This window comes from Oncorhynchus keta, chromosome 17 (assembly GCF_023373465.1).
Source record: "Oncorhynchus keta strain PuntledgeMale-10-30-2019 chromosome 17, Oket_V2, whole genome shotgun sequence".
NCBI lineage: Eukaryota > Metazoa > Chordata > Actinopteri > Salmoniformes > Salmonidae > Oncorhynchus > Oncorhynchus keta.
The window spans coordinates 40,248,819-40,276,287 of NC_068437.1; the positions used below are offsets into that span (position 1 = coordinate 40,248,819).

The window sequence follows — 27,469 nt, forward strand, 5'->3', positions numbered from 1 at the left end:
GACAAAGCCTATTCCCCTTCAGGAAACTAAAAAGATTTGGCATGGGTCCTGAGATCCTCATAAGGTTCTACAGCTGATACGGCAACTGCTCGGCCTCTGACCGCAAGGCACTACAGAGGGTAGTGCGAACAGCCCAGTACATCACTGGGGCAAAGCTACCTGCCATCCAGGACCTCTACACCAGGCGGTGTCAGAGGAAGGCCCTAAAATTGTCAAAGACCCCAGACACTCCAGTCATCGACTGTCCTCTCTACCGCATGGTAAGCGGTACCGGAGTGCCAAGTCTAGGACAAAAAGGCTCCTCAACAGTTTTTACTCCCAAGCCATAAGACTCCTGAACAGGTAATCAAATGGCTACCCGGACTATTTGCATTGTGTGCCCCCCACCCCTCTTTTTACACTGCTGTTACTCTCCGTTTATCATATATGCAGAGTCACTTTAACTATACATTCATGTACATACTACCTCAATTGGGCAGACCAACCAGTGCCCCTGCACAGTGGCTAACCGGGCTATGTGCATTGTGTCCCACCCACCACCCACTTTTTTTACGCTACTGCTACTCTGTTCATCGCGTTCTGTCTCCTAGAGATGAACATTTTTGGTGCGAAAAGTGCTAGTCAAACCCAGAACAACAGCAAAGGACCTTGCGAATATGCTGGAGGAAACAGGTACAAAAGTATCTATTTCCACAGTAAAACAAGTCCTCTATCGACATAACCTGCTCAACAAGGAAGCAACTACACATGGGGACAAAGAACATACTTTTTGGAGAAAAGTTTAAAACAATATATATATAATATAACTTTTTGGCCATAATGACCGTCATTATGTTTGGAGGAAAAAGGGGGTGGCTTGCAAGCTGAAGAACACCATCCCAACCGTGAAGTACAGGAGTGGCAGCATCATGTTGTGGGGGTGCTTTGCTGCAAGAGGGACTGGTGCACTTCACAAAATAGATGGCATCAATAAGGAGGGAAAATGATGTGGATATATTGAAGCAACATCTCAAGACATCACTCAGGAAGTCAATGCTTGGTCGCAAATGGGTCTTCCAAATGGACAATGAACCCAAGCATACTTACAAAATTGTGGCAAAATGGCTTAAGGATAACAAAGTCAAGGTATTGGAGTGGCCATCACAAAGCCCTTACCTTCAATCCTATAGACAATTTGTGGGCAGAACTGAACAGGTGTGTGCGAGCAAGGAGGCCTACAAACCTGACTCAGTTACACCAGCTCTGTCAGGGGGAATGAACCAAAATTCACCCAACTTATTGTGGGAAGCTTGTGGAAGGCTACTCAACATATTTGACCCAAGTTAAACAATTTAAAGGCAATGCTACCAAATACACTCAATTAGTATGTAAACTTCTGACCCACTGGGAATGTGATGAAAGAAATAACAGCTGAAATAATTCTCTACTATTATTCTGAAATTTCACATTCTTAAAATAAAGTGGTGATCCTAACTGACCTAAGACAGGGAAGTTTTACTTGGATTAAATGTCATGAATTGTGAAAAACTGAGTTTAAATGTAGTTGGCTAAGGTGAATGTAAACTTCTGACTTCAACTGTACAAGCCCTTAACCAACAATGCAGCTATGAAAATTCCAACAAAAAAAGAGATAAGAATAACAAATAATTAAAGAGCAGCAGTAAATAACAATAGCGGGAATATATACAGGGGGGTCTAAGCTTGGCTCCGGTGATGTACTGGACCTCAGTAGTGCCTTGGGGTCGGAGGTCGAGTAGTTGCCATACCAGGCAGTGATGCAACCCGTCAAGATGCTCACGATGGTGCAACCTTTTGAGGATCTGAGGACCCATGCAAAATCTTTTCAGTCTCCTGAGGGGGAATAGGTTTTGTCATGCCCTCTTCACGACTGTCTTGGTGTGCTTAGCCCATATTAGTTTGGTGATGGACACCAAGGAACTTGAAGCTCTCAACGTACTCCACTACAGCCCCGTCGATGAGATTGGGAGCGTGCTCGGTCCTCTTTTTCCTGTAGTCCACAATCATCTCCTTACTCTTGATCACGTTAAGGGAGAGGTTGTTGTCCTTGCACCATGCGGTCAGGTCTCTGACCTCCTCCCTATAGGCTGTCTCATCGTTGTCTGTGATCAGGCCTACCACGGTTGTGTCATCAGCAAACTGAATGATGGCCTTGGAGTCGTGCCTGGCCATGCAGTCATGAGTGCAAAGGGAGTACAAGAAGGGACTGAGCACGCACCCCTGAAGGGCCCCCATGTTGAGGATCAGCGTGGCGGATGTGTTGTTCCCTACCCTTACCACCGGGGTCGGCCCGTCAGGAAGTCCAGGATCCAGTTGCAGAGGGAGGTATTTAGTCCCAATGTCCTTAGCTTAGTGATGAGCTTTGAGGGCACTATGGTGTTCACTTCAAAGTAAATCTCAGCTCTTAAAATTACACTCAAGAAAAACTATTATACACTGAAGAAAAATATAAACACAACATATAAAGTGTTGGTCCCATGTTTCATGAGCTGAAATAAAATATCCCAGAAATGTTTAAAGCTTATTTCTCAAAAATATTGTGCATAAATTAGTTTACATCCCTGTTAGTAAGCATTTCTCCTTTGCCAAGATAATCCATCCACCTGACAGGTGTGGCATATCAAGAAGCTGTTTAAACAGCATTATCATTACACAGGCCACTCGAAAATGTGCAGTTGTGTCACACAACACCACAGTGCATTTGGCATGCTGACTGCTGGAATGTCCACCAGAGCTGTTGCCAGATAATTTAATGTTAATTTCTCTACCATAAGCCGCCTGCAACTCAGTTTTAGAGAACTAAGCTGTATGACCAACCGGCCTCACAACTGTAGACTACGTGTAACACTTTACATGTTGCGTTTATATTTTTGTTCAGTATAAATAAAATCAATGAGAGAATAGTCAGATTAAATGATAATTAAAATATTGGTGCACATGAAAATCTTTCCTTAAGTGCAGAGATGTATTATAGGTAGGTAATGAATGTGTGGAAGAATTAACGCAGCAGAAAGATCCGCTTGTTAGTTCAAATCCAAGGTGGGGTCCTATTCAAAAGTAAATATTAAGTGATCATGTCAAATGTAATAATATTGTTTTAAAAGATTTGTACACTATTTTAGCTGAACAGCATTCCACTTACCTTAAAACCCAGATACCATTTCATTACTTTACTTAAAACGGTTTGGGTCACCAGGGACAATCAAGGGAGCTTCAGGTGACCATGACACAACAACAAAATCATCTCCGGGACAAACTGGGAACTAGAAAAAAGTATGCAAAGGAAAAGGCACAACACTCGCTCACCATTAAACATTTGTTGTTTTATTTAAGCAAGGATAAAAGATAAACATGTCGGCCTACAATGGCCTTAATCAGAATCATAATGTTTTTTATACACAGTATGCACATTGATTAGACACAGTATGTTTAACATGGTGTGTTTTCTACTAAGTCCCGGTCTTATAATATCACGTCAGTAAGCCATTTAAGCAGTATATGTTGGTCAAGAGCCAACGTCATTCATTCCTGCACCTGTTGATCTCACACCGTGCTCTGTCCTGTTCTAGCACAGCCATCACACAGACAGACCTTGTGCTGCAGAGCAGTGCAGTGAAGCGAGGACTTGATGTTTTAACAAAAACACATAAGAGACAGTAAAATAGGACACCCAACTCACTCGGTCTTCATCTCCTCTCACTTCACCTGCACTATTAATCTTGGCAGCCCACTCAGCATTTACCACAGAATATCCAGCCCACAGGATGTACTGCAGAATGTGTAACTGCTGTAGCATGTTCACTGCAAAGGGTTGTGTGAGGACAGAGATGGCATTTGGCATAAATACTTAATATTTAGCATGACAATAACAATTCAACAATCGGGTGGGCTGTGAGGAATCACAGTTAGAAAATAAAAAGTTTGACTAAGACTATTTCCTTAGAGTGTTTATACTGTACAGCCAAAGTCAGACTTCAGGCTATACCTCAATTTAAAGTTCAATTTTATGTTTGCCACAACAGAAACCCTCCTGGGTTGTCATCCATTAGACACCAGCTGCTTCTACAGTATTGCCAGCATGCTTGCTTACAAAGCATTGGAAATCCATGCCTTCTTTGTGAGGCTGCTGACTTAGCCACCAGCGAGATGTCCCGTCTCAGTTTAAAGGAATCCTAAACTTTGTTTGACTCCACATGAAACCTGACCAGTGCTGTCTGTAGTGTTCAGAGAACGTCCTAGCTAGCATAGAAACACACAGAGATTAGGGAGGAGCAGCTCCCACACCACGAAGAGACAAAACATCACATGCATATTATGCACCCACACACATACCACAGAAACAGCCACACTTGTCACACAATCTGATAAGCGCAGCTATACCTCTTCGTAAGGATTTATGCTGACAACGTTGGGCTTTTATTTGCTTTTCTCTCCGCAATTTCACCCCAGAAATGGCTTGACCCGGCAGTATCCCTGGGCGACCCCCTTTTCACAGGGCTAACAAATGTAGCGGATGTTGCTACGCTACTGAGTGGCCAATAGGGAACACTGCAGCATGGAAACTAGCTGCCAGAGGTCACTGCTGTACTGGGCACTGGGCAGTACTGCTGCACACAGCCTCTCTCTTTCAGGCAAGCCAGCCTGAACAGCATACCACGCGGGGGCTCACAGCTCAGTTAAAGAAATCACTGGGATTCAAAGTTTGCTGGAGCTGGAGGGACTTATTGTTGGTTATTGCTGATGGGGCACTGTTTGTGGTCAGCGAGTCACAGAATGAATTATTCTTCTGCTCTCCACCCTGGTTTCATAGTTTGTGCTGGCAACTGGTGTACCCAACGATGTATATAAACCCTGGATGACTGACAGGGGTTATGTACTGAAGCCACCACGCTGCCATCTTGGTACTCGTCCTCCAGTGTAAAAAAAGATTTTGGAAGCTATAGGAATGCATTTATTAATGTCCACATTCATTTTTGACATGTTTATTATTTTACAGACACCTTAATGCATACTTTAAAATTATATTAATGTTAGCTAAACATGATTAAAAACAAGTATATATTATTTTGAGTACTAATGTTACTGTCCCCACTACAACCCCCCAAAAATACTGAAATACATGTAATTTTGTCCTTGAAACACTTAATTGAAATATTGTAGAATTCCATTAATTCCTGTTTAGGACTGCTGGGGAGTACCAACATGGCCGACCGGTAGCTTCAAAGCCTCTCAATGGCCAACAAATAGCATCTGCAATCCAGGGTTTATACACATCATTGAATGTACCTCATTTTAATTGGAGCTCCTGAACCTCAAGTTGTTTCTTATTTTTGTCAGAGCAGCTAACTCAGACATGAATACATTTATGTAACTAGGCAAGTCAGTTAAGAACAAATTCTTATTTACAATGACTGCCTAGGAACAGTGGGTTAACTGCTTGTTCAGGGGCAGAACGACAGATTTGTACCTTGTCAGCTCAGGGTTTGAACTTGCAAACTTCCGGTTACTAGTCCAACGCTCTAACAACTAGGCTACCCTGCCGCCCCATGGGGGCAGAGCAGGTTGAATGTGTTGAATGCATTCTGCAAATTGTTTCTGCTGCCATTTGACATATTTAGGATCCCATCTGGGCTTCCCAGTGTGTTTCCATGTGTGCCTCCTGTCCTCTTGGGGCAATAGTAATTACTACACCACTGAGACTGTGCCGGGAACAGACCACTTTCCTTGTGCACATAGTTGCCTGGAGGTCAGGCCTTGGCCCTGTGATGCTGGGGAAACTGGGAAAACTCAGAGCCGACTAGGGTGGTGTGGGGGGTCTTTCCTGTTGCCATCGACCCAGGGCCTTGGAGACAGCCAGACAGGAAGCAGGCCCTATACCCTAGCAGTGAGCAACTCTCTCTGGGTAGACTCTAATTTACCCCCAGGAGTGTACTTCCTGTTAGGCCCATTATCAGCCTTTGTGTAAACTACCCAAAATACCCGAAAGGGTTTTCCCTCCTAATAGAGTGTGTATAAATGATCCTAAAGCAGTAGGGAATCAAATCAGTTAAGTATTTCCCACTATAAAATGAATCATGAAAAAGAGGAGGATACCTAAACCTGACCAGATTAATGAGCCATACATCTGATTTTATGGTTTCTTGTCTTTGGGGAAGCCAAGTGGTATTTAGCTCATGGATGACATTTAAAACAAAGTCAAATGTAAAAACTAAGTATGGTAGATTTCATAAATGTTGTCATTGTTGGTTAATAAAATGACCTAAATACTTAAATGATATATAACAAACAAATGATTCAAGTTTGATGGGGTACAAAGAAACAGTCCATCACACGACTGGAAGAAATTAAGTAATTTAAAAGGTGATGTCATGTCTTACCGGCTTAGATGTGGTGGAGGCCAACAGAACAGAAGCAGTTGGACCACTTGATGTAATGGAACAGCCTGTCAAACAAAAGAGAAAAAAAACAGGGGCTGAACTTCAAGCTGACTCTTGATGAAATACAAGATGGATGGGGACATTTTAAAGTACAAACCACATACAGCTACTGTAAAGAACAGGCACACAGCAGTGAAGTGTTATTTGTGGGTAGATGTTTTGTAAAAGCCAGAATGGAGTCTACAGATAATGTGAAGGTAGGCTGTGTGTTTTGTGAATGAGTGAGAGTGCAGCCAAGTGGCAAATGTCATTCAGGGGCCATTAAAGGACTGGGAGATCACAGAAAACAATATTTAGCCTGACACACACAACTCTATAAATTGGTAAACGAGGTCAACTGCTCCTCTGCCTGTGCGTGTGATTGTCTGCTGCACATCTGTTTATGTATGTGTGTGTCTGTGTGTGCATTCACCTTTAAAAAACTCTACAGGCAGATGGCAATTGTTATCACGTTATTGAACCACCAACACATGGGAATGATAGAGCGGAAAGCAGTACAAGAGGCAATGCACTTGTTATGAACATAGTATTTCCTTTGGAGTGAATTGAGTCAATGAAAATGGCGAACCGCTGTCTATTTTGGGCCTTTGGAAATTCCATAGCCGTCCCATAATCAAATGGACAAAATGTCTTATGGGTGCATTCAAACACTCAAGAAGCTATTCTAGCCATGATTAATAAGCTACCGAGCAGAGATGTCATCCTTTTCTGGGTAATGGGCATGCCAAATCTGTCAAACCAGAGGTTAGAATGAGTCAGTGAGTGTCTAAGTGGAAAGAATGCAGGTTGACAGTGAGTGGAGCGAGAGCTTCCAGTCTATTCCATGAGCTCATGCTGCATTCGGCTGTGCAGGTCTGAGTGGCATCTTCCACCATTTTCCTAGTTAACAGCAGGCCAGCTGCTCAACCGCTCTCTCACTCTTTCTTGTGGGGCTTTTCTCTCACATGGCACTCATTCAATTACAGGCAGACCAGCCACTCAGCCCCAGTCCCACTCAGTTCCCATTGATTGTGGAGTGGAGGGTGCAAGGGTTGGGAGGAGAAACATTAACTGCGGACATGGTATTTTTAAGAGTACATTCATTTTTTTTATTTAAAAAATGAATGTAAAGTCAACACGTCATTAGTTTTTGTTTTGTTGTGGATCTCAAACCATAAATAAACCTGTGAAACACAAGTTGCCAGGTCGCAATTGTAAATGAGAACTTGTTCTCAACTTGCCTACCTGGTTAAATAAAGGTGAAATAAATAAATAAATAAAGTTAAAGATGGCAATGAACTGGCAATTGGTATTTTTCTTTCTTCCTCGAATCTCCCCCCGATTCCTACATTCTGGGAAACCAGACTTCACACTCCACTGCTTTCGTATTGCTGTTCTCCTGTGAAACCTTAAAGGGAAAGTTCCATTTTTTGTTGTTTCCTCCAAATCATTTTTTAAAATTGGTTTGCTGGTTCCTTGGCAATGTCCAGAATCTCCTGGCTAGTATTTATCCTTCTTGGTTAATGGAAATAAGCTTAACTTCAAAAAAGTGTAATGTCCCTTTAAGACACCCATGTAGAGCACAGGGGATAGGGACAGAATCTCACTTTGAGAGATAATACCATCTTTGATATCAGATCTCGAGGATTATCAAAGGAGAAGAGATCTTATACGGCACTCAAAGAATAGCAGGTGTGCCGACAAAGAAAAGGAACAAATCACCTCAATACATTTTCTTTCATTTGCTGACCTTTGTACCTTTTCATAAAATCTTCCAACAGATGACAGAGCTTAAAAACTGCATGCTTGGGGGTGTTAATAACGAGACTGAAAGCTTTTCACAATACATCTGATTTCATTTAGCAGGTTGAGCTAGTCTTTCCCAAAATGTGTGATAATTACTCCATCTGTACATTCTCACAGCCTACACACAGAGTATGACCACCAGGCCTGGCCTATTAAACATCCTACACACTGAGAATGAACACCAGGGGTGGCCTATTAAAAAGGAAATTAATACTTCATATTTTACATTAAACAGTCAGGAAGGGCACTGATTCTATACAGTAAATCCAATGTGAGCCAGAATGGCTGCTGCCTCTTATTTTTTTTTTACCTTTATTTAACTAGGCAAGTCAGTTAAGAACAAATTCTTATTTTCAATGACGGCCTAGGAACAGTGGGTTAACTGCCTGTTCAGGGGCAGAACGGCAGATTTGTACCTTGTCAGCTCGGGGGTTTGAACTTGCAACCTTCCGGTTACTAAGAGTGAGTTCCTCTGCTGAGCGGGTTGCCAGGTCTGTGGTGTATTCCCCCTTAGGTATTTAAATTCCCCACTCTGGGACGGTAGCTTTGGAGAAAGAGAGAAGAGCCCTGGTGTTCCTGGCAGATACCCTGGTACTCCCCTCCCCTTTTCCGCCTCCTTCCCCGCTCCTCCTTGGCAAAGCAATCAGCCCTACGTTTGGCCTCAATCAAATAAAATAAATTGTGGTTGGTCACGTAACGTACACGTATTTTGCAGAAGTTATTGCAGCGTGTGTGTGTGTACATGCTTATGATAGGACAGGCGGGAAGAGGTGTAAGAGTGCTTGTGTGTGTGTGTGTGTGTGTGTGTGTGTGTGTGTGTGTGGTGCAGTGCGGTCCAGCGATGCCTCAAGTTTCTAACGCTGTAATTATACTCAGAGAATGCTGGAGCCGAGCCAGTCATGTAGTGTGGCTGGCCATTCACCCCTCTGAGGAGCAGCCTCCACAGGCTCCACGTTCCAACAGGAAAACAGCATTTGGAAAAGACAAACACTATATATACACATACAATACCGTTCAAAAGTTTGGGGTCACTTAGAAATGTCCTTGTTTTTGAAAAGAGAAGCACATTTTTTGTCCATTAAAATAACATAATTTACAACATTAACATTGTAGCTGGAAACAGCAGATTTGTTATGGAATATCTACATAAGTGTACAGAGGCCCATTATCAGCAACCATCACTTCTGTGTTCCAATGGCACGTTGTGTTAGCTAATCCAAGTTTATCATTTGAAAAGGCCAATTGATCATTAGAAAACCATTTTGCAATTATGTTAAACAGCCGTCTCAACGTCAACAGTAAAGAGGCGACTCCGGGATGCTGGCCTTCTAGGCAGAGTTGCAAAGAAAAAGCCATATCTCAGACTGGCCAATAAAAATAAAAGATTAAGATGGGCAAAAGAACACAGACACTGGACAGAGGAACTCTGCCTAGAAGGCCAGCCTCCCAGAGTCGCCTGTTCACTGTTGACGTTGAGACTGGTGTTTTGCGGTTACTATTTAAATGGAAGCTGCCAGTTGAGGACTTGTGAGGCGTCTGTTTCTTAAACTAGACACGAATGTACTTGTCCTCCTGCTCAGTTGTGCACCGGGGCCTCCCACTCCTCTTTCTATTCTGATTAAAGCCAGTTTGCGCTGTTCTGTGAAGGGAGTAATACACAGCGTTGTACGAGATCTTCAGTTTCTTGGAATTTTCTCACATGGAATAGCCTTCATTTCTCAGAACTAGAATAGACTGACGAGTTTCAGAAGAAAGTTCTTTGTTTCTGGCCATTTTGCACCTGTAATCGAACCCACAAAGGCTGATGCTCAACTAGTCTAAAGAAGGCCAGTTTTATTGCTTCTTTAATCAGAACAACAGTTTTCAGCTGTGCTAACATAATTGCAAAATGTTTTTCTAATGATCAATTACCCTTTTAAAATGATAAACTTGGATAAGCTAACACAATGTGCCATTGGAACACATGAGTGATGGTTGCTGATAATGGGCCTCTGTATACCTATGTAGATAGCCATTTGCGGCTACAATAGTCATGTACAACATTAACAATGTCTACACTGTATTTCTGATCAATTTGATGTTATTTAAAATGGACCAAAAAAAAAAGCTTTTCTTAGAAAAACAAGGATATTTCTAAGTGACCCAAAACTTTTGAACGGTAGTGTGTGTGTGTACACACACACTTGCAGCACACGCACACACACTTGCAGCACAGATATCCCAATGTCAGATCAACAGAAACTCTGAGATGCTGAAATATGGTAATGTCAAAAGCAGAGCCATGTGTTTTGATCCTTAAAACAGTGATATACTGTGCACCGCACCCGTATTGACTGGAGGCATTTTATTTGGCGTGACCCTGCATTGCTGATATCATTCGGAGGGACAGGTTACGTCGCACAAGTGGAAAAGAAATTGCAGCCATCATTCACTGTAAAAGTAACATGAAAGTGGATTTGGAGAGCACATCTTAAAAATGGCAAGCACTTTAATAAAGAGCAAGAGAGGTGCCGAAAGCCCTAAAGGTCTACCCCAGAAACTACAGATCATTAAATCAGAGAGGTCTATTCAGAGCTTATGGCAACGGACACATTTGGACGATCCCCAAGACATATCTGGAAATTCTGAAATCACTACAAGGCCCTGATACATTACATTGTCAGCAGCGGAACGCATACCTATGTGCCTTATTCCACAATAATTACATTTTAATCTATAAAGCTACTAGCTAAAGCACTTTGCATACTAAGCTTGTCACAGCTTTGTATATCAAATATGACAATGCCGTTACAATACCTGCAGTATGTCCGTGTCTTCATATAGTCCAGTCATCCCATTGGCCTGTCTATAACCTATGAGACAGGGACAGACAGGGGCCACCTAGGCATCGTGGACAGCATGGGTTCAGAATTCATTACACAGTAATTAGGCCATCTGTGCATTATTTATTTATTTAACAAGGCAAGTCAGTTAAGAACAAATTATTATTTACAATGACGGTCTACCCCAGCCAAACCTGAATGATACTGGGCCAATTGTGCCCCACCATACGGGACTCCCAAACACAGCCAGATGTGATTTAGCCTGGATTTGAACCAGGGACTGCATCTTACACAGATGCAGTGCCTTAGACTGCTGCGCCACTCGGGAGCCCATTAACAGTGCAGAATATTTCAGATCAGTTATAAACACCTTAAGTATTAAAAGTGTAGGGCCAAATATCACAAAATGGGACACAAGTGCAGATAGGCTTTGTTACAGTTCAGATTCTAAAAATACGATTCACATTACAAAACATTAATTACCTAAATAACTCTAAATGGGAAAAATATGTTTCCCTGCAAGTGAAAAGCGATACAGAAAAATAAACTGTTTGAATTAAACAGATACTTTCCAAGGAATCAGGTCAAAAACAGTTGAATTTGGTGCAGTAACAATTACTTAATATTTAACCATGTTATTAAACACACCTTTGCCTAAATTGGGTAAATTTCTGCCAATACTACTGTAAATCAAGGAATATAAAATCACGGTAAACACAAAAACACAATGCAAAAAAATATTGTTCACTATCTGCAAGTGCGAGTCAAGTAAAGTGCTTCTTGACTTGTAAAGTGTACGTCATTTGAATGAATACAAAATGATCAGCAAATTATAGATTAAGATTTACACACAACTAGAAGCAGCCTGTGTATGATGCACCAGCTACTTTTGTCAGCTGCCCACATCAGTGTTCCTCTTGCATGGTCTGAGAGCTCCTGTCCTCTCCTGCAGTAGCAGAAGCAGCCGTGTGCTAAGTCTCATAGTCCTGTCCCAGTCCTAAGAGTGAATGATGGGATACTTTCCTGACTGACACAGCTTATCCCAGCTACACATGCACACACTGACAATCTCTCCCCACAAACCGCACTACCCTGTCCCAGCTGCTTTCCTTGCACACTGGCAGCTGAGAAGCATAGCTTAAAGGGATACTTCAGGATTTTGGCAATGAGGCCCTTTATCTACTTCCCCAGAGTCATATCAACTAGTGGATACCAGTGTTATGTATCCCATAGCCAACACTAACTAGTGCTAGCGCAATGATAACGCTAGTTAGTGGACTTGAGAAACATCTTATAACTTCCTTCACACTGGACTGAGAAAACAATGGTATCCACAAGTGTATCTGACTCTGGGGAAGTAGATACGGGGGCCTCATTGCCAAAATCCGGAAGTATCCAGTGGGAAATCTGAGGCTTTTCCAGCTCGGCTAATAAAAATCATTGATTCCGAAAGGTTTTACACTGGGTAGACATAAAGAGGGAGGGAGAAGAGAGCCTTCATATGGAGTTAGTTAGGCTCCATTCATTAATGAAAGCTTTAGCTGCAGGGTCAATCACAATGTGAACAACAAAGACAAAGTAGTGTGTCATTAATTTATTCGTTTCATTCTTTTTTTTCTCTATCATTTTTCAACATTTCTCTACATTGTTGCGAAGGGCCCATAAGAAAGCATTTCACTGTTAGTCTACACCTGTTGTTTACCAAGCATGTGACTAATCCATTTTGCTTGATTGATTTGGATGGATTTGACTGAGAAACACATGCAGAGATAGAGTAGACTACCTCTGTCTGATTCACATTGGTCCTGTACCCTTGGCAAGGTGCATTTAAACATCATTCAATTCACACAATGTCTGAAGCTAAGGAGAAGTGACCATGTTAGACGTTGCCATTAGGGCACAGTAAATTAAATACCACTTTACATTGACAACTATTAGAACCAAGAAACTTGTGTTGTCTGTTCATTCTTTTGTTTCTGGATAATATAAGTCCTAATTTCTAAATTGCTCTTTTAGAATAGGTACTATATAATAATCCTCTTGACGAGAGCCACATAATTAATTACCACTTTGGACAGTGTATGAAAAACAGGCCTCATTCAGATTTTACTTCAGAGCCAGATAATGACACTACCAAAAAGCCAGACTGGGCCACAAAACCATAAACTCAATCTTAAGAATAATCTCAGTCAGCACTGGGAACTGGGTTGGTACAAGAAGGCCAGTGTGTGGTGCTTATCCCCCATATAACACCATACTGTCCATTTCTACGTACAGCATACATATAGTATGTGTCCTCATAGAAAGGTTATTACCTTTAGATACTAAATTGGCTTCCAGAATGCAATAATTAAATCAATCATGAGAGGATTCATATCTTCAGTTCATTTTCAGAAAGTAGTCCATTCTTATTGATTTGATATCAAGCATGTCCTGCAAATCACTTGACATTCCTCACCTGAAAATGACATGATAAAGAACAAAATGATGATAGTCTTCGAAGTCATATCATTTGAAACACTTATTTTTGGGTCAACATCAGTTCAAAACATTGTACACAATTTTTAAAATAAATCACACACACTGAAGCTAAACATCTTCTCCACTTGAATTGCTTCTCAGGTATGAATATCCACCTATGAATAACAGATTTATTGAAAAAGAGCCATTGCCAATGATTGGCATGATAACCTCAGTGATGCTGAAGAACACTTTAAAATTACCTTAATTTTATGTGTACCAGTATAAGCATGAGAAAAATTAAAATTATACACACACTAATTCATTCTATTTCTATGTTATCATCTTTCAAAAGGCCGACGTACAGCCACGATGAGAGTTAAGCAACCTCTGATATGTAGTTAGTCTGGCTATCCAGCAGCCCAATTACTGTGACAGTATTTCCTGATCAGTAGCTAACCATTCAAATGCTGCGACACTGGCCATTACTAAGTTGTATGTGTTATTTAGTGAACTTTAGTTTGTAAAACGGTGTACCACATTTTAGTATGACTTGGTCCTTCTTCATGCCATGTGCCTGTATAGCGTCCAATGAGTTGACTGAGCCGGTCTGTGGCAGTTCCCACATCTGTTGGGAAAGCCAGCACTCCTAGAGCCATACCCAGTCCCACAGCTGCACAAAGATGGGGGGGGTTCAATGTAAATAGTACAGGTGGCCATTTGATTAATTGTTCAGCAGTCTTATGGCGTGGAGGTAGAAGCTGCTAAGGAGCCTTTTGAACCTAGACTTGGCGCTTGCCGTGTGGTAGCAGAGAGAACAGACTATGACTAGGGTGACTGTGCCCTGTGTCTGTGTCCATGTCTGTCCTGTGGTCACATCTGCACATGGTACATCATTCTCTTGAAGAAGAACAATACTCATGGAAACGCCTAGGCGAACGCTCTCATGGATTCTGATTTATCCTCACAGTTTGAGGCAGAAACCACTGGCATCCTCTCTGGACTGTGTTTTCCATTGCTTTCCATTTCAGGAATTGGCCAATGTGTTCTAATGGTCTTAAATGGGATCAAACCCTTCAAGCCCAAACTTTACCCAGTGGCCCAGACAATGGGTGTATTCAGCCACTTTCCTGGTGTGCAATTTAGTTCCAGAGTTCAAGCCTAGCTCAACTCTCCGTGCGAGCTAAGCAAGCATACAGCAGGCTACGCAGCATGCGTGGTTTTAACCCCATTTACTTGTTAAGTGGGGACCCCTCAAAATGTGTGAATGTGTTGTAGCAGCATCAAACAAACTCCCGCTGCCGCCCCGGGGGGGTGGATTTAGAGGGGGACAAAGAGAGAGGGAGGGAAGGGGTTAAATGGGTCAACTCGTCTGCGTCATCTCAGCTGAGGAGAGGCCAGTCCCTGGAAAAGAGGACAAGAACCTCATGACAAACAAAAACACTAACAGATCACTCTAGAATGTATGGATTTCTGCAATGGTCCGAGGACTTTATCAATGTAACATTTCTATTGTATTGACACAGTGGTGTTACTTTAGCCAACCATTTTCACACATCAACGAAGGTTGACAATTTGCATGCTAGTTTGGCTGAGAATAGAACAGGCTCTGGTTTGCGAAGTGGCAAGGATGTATCATGGTCTGCAGGCTTCAGTGGAGAAACTCCTTCTGGCCAACAATGTGCAGAAAGATCTAGAAATTCAAAAAGGCCATCATCTGAGCCTATTGCTTTCAATCAAGAAAAATCCCTGAATCTCACCTTCACAAAATAGCAAAAATAAGATTCCAGGATTTGTATGGGAAATGCTGATGGTCGTTTCCTTCCTGTGAACTGTTAGTAATCCATTAAATGTAGCTAGCTTGCAGGAAATGTTTGACTTTGTTTAGTTGCATTATGTGAGCACAAAATAATGTTACGGTCCACATTAAAATGGCCATTGCAATGTATTTGAAGAACCCTTTATAATCCTTCCTTTATAAATTGTGACTCAAATATTAAATGCTTCGGTCTGTCAGCACTGCAGCACCCTTCGTACAGTGCCAGCCTGCCCCACTCATGGTTACCACTGCAAACAGGGCCCAGACAGCTTTGTATTTAGATGAGAGATGTGGACTGCTGCTGCGTGTGAATTTAGAGGGCCTGTAGAGGGCACTCTTCCATCTGGATGAACAGTATAATTCATGGCTGGAGTGCAGTGATGGAGAAACTGCAGTGATGGATGCTAACAGAGCAAGCTCACAGTTAGAACAAACTGTCATACAATATCCTTCCAGTCATTTAATTAGGCTAACTGGAATTAGGCTAATCCTTTCTTTTCAGGGCACATTTCTTAATATGTATCATGTTATTTGTGAGGGAGAGGATAAAGATTCAAAATGCCTTTTCAAAACAACTCTTACAATTTTATAGCAACATGAAACAAACCAAACAGCTCATTTGTATGCAAATTAAGTGCCGGATTAATGAGGAAAACATAAATAGTTTAACCGAAATCTCTGAGAAGAAAATGGCTAAATGGGAGTTCATCTGCTAAATCAACAGTGTTCTGGGTAGCCCAGTGAACACTACTTCCTGTGTGTGAAGTCACTTGTATGACAGAGCAGGAAGGAAGTGCTAAGTCAGGAATATCCTCCTGATTGGATCTGCTAACTCAAACTGCCAGCAGCGTCACTCTGTTTTCTCTAAGATAAACACAGCGTCAAAGTAATTATATTAGAGATGGGATTAATGCTAAAAGGAATAAAGAGGCACCACACACACACACACACACACACACACACACACACACACACACACACACACACACACACACACACACACACACACACACACACACACACACACACACACACACACACCTCGGGTAGCCTAGTGGTTAGAGAGTTGGACTAGTAACCGGAAGGTTGCAAGTTCAAACCCCTGAGCTGACAAGGTACAAATCTGTCATTCTGTCCCTGAACAGGCTGTTAACCCACCATTCCTAGGCTGTCATTGAAAATAAGAATTTGTTCTTAACTGACCTGCCTAGTTAAATAAAGGTAAAATATATAAAAACACACACACACACACACACACACACACACACACACAATGCAAAAGGTAAAGAGAACAAGAGAGGCTTCACATACCAGATGTTTGAGTGGAATGTATTATGTTATTGATAGTCCCTGGTGAAACCACTGGGGAGGACATTCAGAACAACTATTTTCAGGTCATAAAAGGACAACTATTTACAGAGAAGCTATCCAAATCAGACAGACATCAGACTCAATACACCAGGAAAAGCATTGACATGACTGCATCTTTAGAGCATCATAATAAAGTGCTTCCATTTGCGTCAATTTGTGAATTTCAGTGAACCAATAAATAGTCTGGAACCCAAATATGATTTGAGCTTGTGTTCAACTTGCAGTAATGCAATGCAGGGGAATCAGAGTGAGATTGAAAGGCAAATGGCCCATGACTAGTCACTCAGCTGATGTTGGGGCAGACAGCAGGGGAAAGAAGAGGCTTGGCTGTTGCTTCCAGATGCACTAATGACTGTATTTAAGCGGTGTCAAATATAGTTTACGCCAGAGCGAGCAGACCAGTCCAAAACCACGACGGCTCAAGTCAAAACCACGATGGTTGAAGACCAAACCACAAGGATTTTACGAATGCAGGTGGCAGTGTGGAGTTGTGTAACTCCTCTGAGCACCTACCAGAACACAAGTCAACAGGGATGCAGCTATCCATTCCGTTAGAGCTCCATGATGCACAGCGATACAATTACAATAGGGGTTATAGGATCACATAGGTCGACAGGTAGCCTAGCCCAGCGGTTAAGCCTAGCTTAGAGGTTAAGGGTGTTGGGCCAGCAACTGAAAAGTTCTTGGTTCAAATCCCTGAGTTGACTAGGTAAAAAATAAAAATAAAAAGTAAATTGCCCCATGAGCAAGGCACTTAACCCTAATTGCTCCTTTAAATTCACTCTGGATAAGATAGTCTGCAAATTGCCAAAAAATATTAATCATCTACATCAATAAAACTCTCTAAATCAGAGAATGAAAAGGAAAAACAAATTCCTGTCAGAGCTGGGAAGTGATACATGATGTAGTAATTACAGGTATAGGATAGAGGTCGACCGATTAATCGGAATGGCCGATTTCAAGTTTTCATAACAATCGGTATTTTTGGGCACCGATTTCCGATTAATTTCAATTACGGCCTAGGACGGTGGGTTAACTGCCTTGTTCAGGGGCAGTTCGACAGATTTTCACCTCGTCAGCTCAGGGGATCCAATCTTGCAACCATACAGTTAACTAGTCCAACGCTCTAACCATTGCACTCCACGAGTAGCCTGCCTGTTACGCGAATGCAGTAGAAGCCAAGGTAAATTGCTAGCTAGCATTAAACATATCTTATAAAAAACAATCAATCATAATCACTACTTATAACTACTAATCCAGTTTAGCAGGCAATATTAACCAGGTGAAATTGTGTCATTTCTCTTGCGTTCATTGCATGCAGAGTCAGGGTATATGCAACCGTTTGGGCTGCCTGGCTCATTGCGAACTAATTTGCCAGAATTGTACATAATTATGACATAACATTTAAGGTTGTGCAATGTAACAGGAATATTTAGACTTAGGGATGCCACCCGTTAGATAAAATACCGAACGGTTCCGTATGTCACTGAAATAATAAACGTTTTGTTTTCAAAATGATAGTTTCCGGATTCGTATTTCTGTGTGTTATTATGTTATAATGAAGTCTGATTTGATAGAGCAGTCTGACTGAGCAGCAGCAGGCCCGTAATCATTCATTCAAACAGCACTTTTGTGCGTTTTGCCAGCAACTTTTCGCAAGCACAGCGCCGTTTATGACTTCAAGCCTATCAGCCTAATGGCTGGTGTAACCGATGTGAAATGGCTAGCTAGTTAGCTGGGTGTGCGCTAATACCATTTTACACGTCACACGCTTTTAGATTTGGAGTAGTTATTCCCCTTGCGCTGCGGCTTTTGGTGGGCGATGGGTAACCCTGCTTCGAGAGTGGCTGTTGTCGATGTGTTCCTGGTTCGAGCCCAGGAAGGGGCGAGGAGAGGGGTGGAAGCAATACTATAGTGGCAATACTATAGTGCCTATAAGAACATCCAATAGTCAAAAGTATATGAAATACAAATGGTATAGAGCGAAATAGTCCTATAAATACTATATTAACTACAACCTAAAACCTTTTACCTTGGAATATTGAAGTCTCATGTTAAAAAGGAACCACCAACTTTCATATGTTCTCATGTTCTGAGCAAGGAACTTAAACGTTAGCTTTTTTTACATGGCACATATTGCATATTGTAACAGGAATATTTAGACTTTCTTTTCCAACACTTTGTTTTTGCATTATTTAAAACAAATTAAACGTTTCATTATTTATTTGAGGCTAAATTGATTTTATTGATGTATTATATTAAGTTAAAATAAGTGTTCAAGGCCTCCCGGGTGGCGCAGTGGTTAAGGGCGCTGTACTGCAGCGCCAGCTGTGCCACCAGAGACTCTGGGTTCGCACCCAGGCTCTGTCGTAACCAGCCGCGACCGGGAGGGTTTGGCCGGTAGGGATATCCTTTTTTAAATAGTTTTTTAAATTATTAAATTGGCCGATTAATCGGTATCGGCTTTATTGGTCCTCCAATAGTCAGTATTGGTATCGGTGTTAAATCATAAATCGGTCGACCTCTAGTATAGGAGCATCTAATCAGTAGTTTATTACTTCATAGACATCAGTAAATGACAGACATAGCCTAGCTGACCTCATTCTGCAAAACATTGATAAAAAAGAAGAGATGAGTTCAGAATGATATGTCTTCAGTGAGGAAGCCCGGGGGAAGTCGAGAGAAATGGCGAGAGGGAGGTCCATGTTTACCGACTTGTTTAATTGCCACAGTGTGGTAGCCTAGCCAAGAAGCCCAGCATGCCTTTCTTCTAGCTCACAACGGTGCTTTTGATTATAGGCCTGGCGGGAGCTTGAGGGAGAGATGGCTGTGCCTTGGCAATGAGCTTCCCTTGTCTGCCATTAGTCACACTAGGGACAACTCTCTGAGGTCCTTCACTTATAGTAGCTACTACTTCACACTGTACAGAAGTGTTATGGTAGGCCTACTAAAAGCATTAGCTAGGCCACTACTTCACACTGGGCAGAAATCAGACACTGTGGCTCAGGGACTAGGTTACATATTGCCATAGAATATTTCCTAGTAGTAGGTGTTTTTACTACATTATTACCATGGTTGCTACTGAAATGGATAGAAATGAACAGAACGATCTACTAATTTAAATGTTTTTATTTAATTTATATATTTGTTGTTGCACTGTTGAGAGGAGAGCTTGCAAGTAAGCTTTTCATTGTACTGTGTATCCTGTGCATATGACAAAACAAACATTGACTTGATCTGAGATGCGATGGGAGAACAGAGAGGATGAAGAAAACAAACTTTCCAGGAACTGACTGTTCCCTGCTCTGACTACTAAAGGTTATGTGAGCAACTCTGTCTGGAATAAGTGTAATTCCCCTGCTAGGTATACAAAAGCTACTCATTCACATTGGACAGGGGTCAGACTATGCTGGCGCAGGAAATAGATGCTGTATTGACAAATTATTTATCCTGCAACTCACAAATTAACATTATAAGGGCCTGTGACGTGGGGTACAGATGTGTTCAAGTCGCAGCTGGAAAATCAACAATAATATTTTTTTCCTGGTCTTAGAGAGAGACAGAGGTCAATGGTAGGAGTTGTCAAGCAATGAGCAGTGAGTGTATTTGTATTGTTAAATTTCACCACAGCATGATGACATCAACTCAAGGACGCCAGAGGACAAAAATCAGTTAACCACCTAACTGAGGAACTCAATTTAACCTTGCGCAATACCCTAGATGCAGTTGCACCCCTAAAAACTAAAAACATTTCTCATAAGAAACTAGCTCCCTGGTACACAGAAAATACCCGAGCTCTGAAGCAAGCTTCCAGATAATTGGAACGGAAATGGCGCCACACCAAACTGGAAGTCTTCCGACTAGCTTGGAAAGACAGTACCGAAGAGCCCTTACTGCTGCTCGATCATCCTATTTTTCTAACTTAATTGAGGAAAATAAGAACAATACAAAATTCCTTTTTAATACTGTCACAAAGCTAACTAAAAAGCAGCATTCCCCAAGAGAGGATGACTTTCACTTCAGCAGTGATAAATTCATGAACTTATTTGAGGAAAAGATCATGATTATTAGAAAGCAAATTACGGACTCCTCTTTAAATCTGCGTATTCCTTCAAAGCTCAGTTCCTGAGTCCTGAGTCTGCACAACTCTGCCAGGACCTAGGATCAAGAGAGACACTCAAGTGTTTTAGTACTAAATCTCTTGACACAATGATGAAAATAATCATGGCCTCTAAACCTTCAAGCTGCATACTGGACCCTATTCCAACTAAACTACTGAAAGAGCTGCTTCCTGTGCTTGGCCCTCCTATGTTGAACATAATAAACGCCTCTCTATCCACCGGATGTGTACCAAACTCACTAAAAGTGGCAGTAATAAAGCCTCTCTTGAAAAAGCTGAACCTTGACCCAGAAATTATAAAAACTATCGGCCTATATCGAATCTTCCATTCCTCTCAAAATTTTTAGAAAAGGCTGTTGCGCAGCAACTCACTGCCTTCCTGAAGACAAACAATGTATACAAAATGCTTCGGTCTGGTTTTAGACCCCATCATAGCACTGAGACTGCATATGTGAAGGTGGTAAATTACCTTTTAATGGCATCAGACCGAGGCTCTGCATCTGTCCTCGTGCTCCTAGACCTTAGTGCTGCTTTTGATACCATCGATCACCACATTCTTTTGGAGAGATTGGAAACCCAAATTGGTCTACACGGACACGTTCTGGCCTGGTTTAGATCTTATCTGTCGGAAAGATATCAGTTTGTCTCTGTGAATGGTTTGTCCTCTGACAAATCAACTGTAAATTTCGGTGTTCCTCAAGATTCCGTTTTACGACCACTATTGTTTTCACTATATATTTTACCTCTTGAGGATGTCATTCGAAAACAAAATGTTAACTTTCACTGCTATGCGGATGACACACAACTGGACATTTCAATGAAACATTGTGAAGCCCAAAAATTGCCCTCGTTAGAAGCATGTGTTTCAGATATAAGGAAGTGGATGGCTGCAAACGTTCTACTTTTAAACTCAGACAAAACAGAGATGCTTGTTCTAGGTCCCAAGAAACAAAGAGATCTTCTGTTGAATCTGACAATTAATCTTAATGGTTGTACAGTCGTCTCAAATAAAACTGTGAAGGACCGCGGCGTTACTCTGGACCCTGATCTCTCTTTTGACGAACATATCAAGACCATTTCACGGACAGCTTTTTTCCATCTACGTAACATTGCAAAAATCTGAAACTTTCTGTCCAAAAATGATGCAGAGAAATGAATCCATGCTTTTGTCACTTCTAGGTTAGACTACTGCAATGCTCTACTTTACGGCTACCCGGATAAAGCACTTAATAAACTTCAGTTAGTGCTAAATACGGATGCTAGAATCCTGACTAGAACCAAAAAATTTGATCAAATTACTCCAGTGCTAGGCTCCCTACACTGGCTTCCTGTCAAAGCAAGGGCTGATTTCAAGGTTTTACTGCTAACCTACAAAGTATTACATGGGCTTGCTCCTACCTATCTCTCTGATTTGGTCCTGCCGTACATACCTACACGTACGCTACGGTCACAAGACGCAGGCCTCCTAATTGTCCCTAGAATTTCTAAGCAAACAGCTGGAGGCAGGGCATCTCCTATAAAGCTCAATTTTTATGGAACGGTCTGCCTACCCATGTGAGAGACGCAGACTCGGTCTCAACCTTTACTTCTTTACTGAAGACTCATCTCTTCAGTGGGTCATATGACTGAGTGTAGTCTGGCCCAGGAGTGGGAAGGTGAACGGAAAGGCTCTGGAGCAACGAACTGCCCTTGCTGTCTCTGCCTGGCCGGTTCCTCTCTTTCCACTGGGATTCTCAGCCTCTAACCCTATTACGGGGGCTGAGTCACTGGCTTACTGGGGATCTCTCATACCGTCCCTGGGAGGGGTGCGTCACCTGAGTGGGTTAGGTCACTGATGTGATCATCCCCCCCCCCACCTTGGTTTGTGCCGTGGCAGAGATCTTTGTGGGCTATACTCAGCCTTGTCTCAGGATGGTAAGTTGGTGGTTGAAGATATCCCTCTAGTGGTGTGGGGGCTGTGCTTTGGCAAAGTGGGTGGGGTTATATCCTTCCTGTTTGGCCCTGTCCGGGGTGTCCTTGGATGGGGCCACAGTTTCTCCTGACCCCTCCTGTCTCAGCCTCCAGTATTTATGCTGCAGTAGTTTGTGTTGGGGGGCTAGATTCAGTTTGTTATATCTGGAGTACTTCTCCTGTCCTATTCGGTGTCCTGTGTGAATTTAAGTGTGCTCTCTCTAATTCTCTCTTTCTTTCACTCTCTCGGAGGACCTGAGCCCTAGGACCATGCCTCAGGACTACCTGACATGATGACTCCTTGCTGTCCCCAGTCCACCTGGCCGTGCTGCTGCTCCAGGTTCAACTGTTCTGCCTTATTATTATTGGACCATGCTGGTCATTTATGAACATTTGAACATCTTGGCCATGTTCTGTTATAATCTCCACCCGGCACAGCTAGAAGAGGACTGGCCACCCCACATAGCCTGGTTCCTCTCTAGGTTTCTTCCTAGGTTTGGGCCTTTCTAGGGAGTTTTTCCTAGCCACCGTGCTTCTACACCTGCATTGCTTGCTGTTTGGGGTTTTAGGCTGGGCTTCTGTACAGCACTTTGAGATATCAGCTGATGAACGAAGGGCTATATAAATACATTTGATTTGATTTGATCAACACTCAAAAATATCATATTATGCTGAGGTACTTCTCAAAAAGTATATTACTAAAAACCTGTTTCATAGACAATTAAAATGTCACTTTATGATCAAGAGGATCTGAATACTGAGGGATCCATCCACCCCTAGAACTACCTCTATCAGTTTTGTAGGAGATATAAAATATGTGGCCAATTCATCAAACACAGGCCAGTCACAAACTGACTTAAGCGAGCTGGCAAGCTGAAACAAATCATTTCCATAGAACACTCTTCGGTAGTGAGCGATCGGTTATGTCTGGATATGATCATTAAAGTTGAATTGCAACCCAATATAGCAAGGGTTAGACATTAATAATATCACTTTAAATAATATATTCACTTCAGAAAGGTAGACTAGTTATCTAAAGCGACACAAAGAAATTGCTCCCTCATGCCTGACTGTGTATACTCCTTCAAGCCTCTGCTAAATAAAGGTTCACAGATACGTACTACAACTCATCTTCCAAACTCCATTTGGGTTTCCACTTTACTCTCTCCCACGTCATCCATAATTTTTTGTCTTTATAAAGGACATTTCAAAATCTTTCAACTTCATATTCATCATTTCCAGCACCACACCAAAAATCAACATGTGAAAATGGCTACGTTTTGTAGTAAAAAAGATATTGGAAACACTTTCCGCTTACATCAACATATTAGTAGACAATTAGTCAGTAATGCCTACTCATAATTGGTTAAAATCATATGATTTCCACACAACATAGAATCATACCATTTTCACATATGTTGATGTTTGGGTGGTGCTGGAAATGATGAATATAAAGTAGATTTTTTTTTAATGTCTCTTTACAGAAACACTAGGACCAGACATCCCTTATGTTACTGGAAAAACATGACCCAAACCAATCCCTCAGATTGTGGCCTTTAAAAATTAAGAGCAATTATGAGGCCTTCATTTCCAAGTAAAGCATTTCTCCTCCCAAGACAAGCAACCATTTCAATCATGTTAAAGTTCACAGCACATATAGCTGATAGGGATCTTAAAGGTGTTGTCTAATCATCTACTACCTATATAGGTGCCTTGTAAAAGTCCCGTTTTATGCAGCAGTGGTGGCTCTCAACTTAGATAACAGTTCAAAACAGCCAGAGGCCAAGCCCAGACAAGGCTTGCCAAAAACCCAGACAAAGACAATTGTCACTGGCTAAATTCACTGTCAGGAAATCCTCCCCCATTAGTCAACAAGCTAGACATTACCACTGCTACGAGGTAGGGTTGCACTGAGCATGACTTATCATCGAGTAACAGCCAGTCAAGTCTTTCTCAGTTCTGAGGAACTCTAGCCTTTATAGGTAATAAGACATGTTGTATTTGCCATCATCTACCAAAATACTAAATAACAGAGCAATTCTGAGCCGATAAGGAAGATATCAACATGTCTCAGTCTGAGCAGGACACAGCTTGTCTTCCCATTCATTGTAGCACCTGTAAAAGCCTTGCCGAAGCTGAAGTAATCTGAGCTAATGGCAGGAGATGCTTTGGCAGTCACACCAGAACAACAGTTCTGAAACACTATAACCCAACACAGTCTAAACAAGATACCATTAACCGCAAGGGAACCGAGCAAAAGGCCCCCTAACATTTGATAGCAAGCGCAACACAACAGGATGCCTCCATTCCCCGGTTCACACTGAGATTTCAAAGGAAATACTGCTTAAAAACAAGAGCATGCAGAATGCATGGCTCTAAAAAAGTAAACAGCAGTGTGAGGTTGCTCAAATAGCAGTGTCAAAATATAGACACAGAATGTGCTCACAGCGTATGTATGGCTAGAGGTTGCATCCGAGAAGCATTTCAGAAATGTGCACTACAGCACAGAAAAGCATGGATACATTTACTGTCTTCATCCTGAAATGAGCAGTTTGAAAAGTATGGGTGTGATCTGAGCTGCTGTTTGTGAGCCAGCCAGGGGTAGATGCACAGTCAGAGGCCAAGCCTTGTTCCTGTTTGTGATTGGCCCTGAGCTGTAGCCACAGAGGGTAAAGGCTGGCACCGAGACCCTGAGCCAGATGTCAAAGGGACAAAAAAATGCTGATATAGCAGCCTTTGTGGCCCAGTGGCATGGGAGCTACCCAGTGTTGTTCAGACTGTCCAAGAGAATGGGAACTTTCATGAAGGGGCAGCGGAAAAGGGCTCTAGCTGGTCACCATGAGTGTAGCCTATGGGACAGAGGCAAAAAAACATAATTTGGACTAGGGTTGCATATTTTGAGGAATATTCAGAGGTGGGAACTTTCCGTGGGAATTAACAGAAATATATGCAAATGATTATTAAAACCATTTAAATGTAGATGTTTTTTGCATTGGATATATTTACCACATCATACGGAGACAGAAACAAATATTTTACCTTATCATAAGTAGACAATCATTTGCAATAAAGTGCTTCCAATAGAAGAAAAAGAGATGTAGTTACAAATTGAAATTTTATTAAATGATCTGACTCTTCACATGGTATTATATCCTTCCTGTTTGGCCCTGTCAAGGGGGTGTCCTCGGATGGGGCCACAGTGTCTCCTGACCCCTCCTGTCTCAGCCTCCAGTATTTATGCTGCAGTAGTTTGTGTCGGGGGGCTAGGGTCAGTTTGTTATATCTGGAGTACTTCTCCTGTCCTATTCGGTGTCCTGTGTGAATCTAAGTGTGCGTTCTCTAATTCTCTCCTTCTTTCTTTCTCTCTCTCGGAGGACCTGAGCCCTAGGACCATGCCCCAGGACTACCTGACATGATGACTCCTTGCTGTCCCCAGTCCACCTGGCCATGCTGCTGCTCGAGTTTCAATTGTTCTGCCTTACTATTATTTGACCATGCTGGTCATTTATGAACATTTGAACATCTTGGCCATGTTCTGTTATAATCTCCACCCGGCACAGCCAGAAGAGGACTGACCACCCCACATAGCCTGGTTCCTCTCTAGGTTGGTTCCTCTCTAGGTTTCTTCCTAGGTTTTGGCCTTTCTAGGGAGTTTTTCCTAGCCAACATGCTTCTACACCTGCATTGCTTGCTGTTTGGGGTTTTAGGCTGGGTTTCTGTACAGCACTTTGAGATATCAGCTGATGTACGAAGGGCTATATAAATAAAATGTTATTGATTGATTGATTGGATGATTTGACTGAACAACAAAAGAAAAAGGGAATATTGAATGATTCCCCAATGATCCATCGCATCTCCCAAAAATGTTTTCAACATACAGTTGAAGTCGGAAGTGTACATACATCTTAGGCAAATACATTTAAACTCAGTTTCACAATTCCTGAAATGTAACCCTAGTGAAAAGGTCAGTTAGGATCACCACTTCCTTTTAAGAATGTGAAATGTCAGAATAAAAGTAGAGAGAATGATTTATTTCAACTTTTATTTCCTTTCTTTACATTTTATTTTAATTTTACCCCCTTTTTTCTCCCCAATTTCATGGTATCCAATTGTTAGTAGCTACTATCTTGTCTCATCGCTACAACTCCCGTACGGGCTCGGGAGAGACGAAGGTCGAAAGTCATGCGTCCTCTGAAACACAACCCAACCAAGCCGCACTGCTTCTTAACACAGCGTGCATCCAACCCAAGAAGCCAGCCGCACCAATGTGTCAGAGGAAACACAGTGCACCTGTCGACCTTGGTTAGCGTGCACTGCGCCCGGCCCGCCACAGGAGTCGCTGGTGCACGATGAGACAAGGATATCCCTACCGGCCAAACCCGGACGATGCTAGGCCAATTGTGCTTCGCCCCACGGACTTCCCGGTCGCGGCCGGTTACCCTGGGCGTTGTCTCTGGAGTCTCTGGTGGCACAGCTAGCGCTGCAGTACAGCGTCCTTAACCTGGGAGGCCATCTTTTATTTCATCACATTCCCAGTGGGTCAGAAGTTTAAATAGACTCAATTAATATTTGGTAGCATTGTCCTTAAATTTTTTAACTTGGGTCAAACGTTTTGGGTAGCCTTCCACAAGCTTCCCACAATAAGTTGGGTGAATTTTGGCCCATTCCTCCTGACAGAGCTGGTGTA

At 42.2% G+C, this 27,469-nt stretch overlaps 1 protein-coding gene across 2 annotated transcripts in view; it reads right to left on the minus strand.

Moving 5' to 3' along the window:
• LOC118395826 (tetraspanin-9) overlaps window positions 1-27,469 on the minus strand; it is a 318,797-nt gene that overhangs the window by 278,262 nt on the left and 13,066 nt on the right. The window contains exons 1-2 of one of the 2 annotated variants that reach the window (XM_052466038.1): window positions 11,037-11,111; window positions 6,396-6,460 (exon numbers count right to left, since the gene is read on the minus strand). In XM_052466038.1, coding sequence (XP_052321998.1) covers window positions 6,396-6,460; window positions 11,037-11,072 — 101 coding nt within the window. In that variant the 5' untranslated portion in view covers window positions 11,073-11,111. Of the gene's footprint in view, window positions 1-6,395; window positions 6,461-11,036; window positions 11,112-27,469 lie in introns of those variants that run through there. The other variant, XM_052466039.1, reaches the window with a different exon arrangement.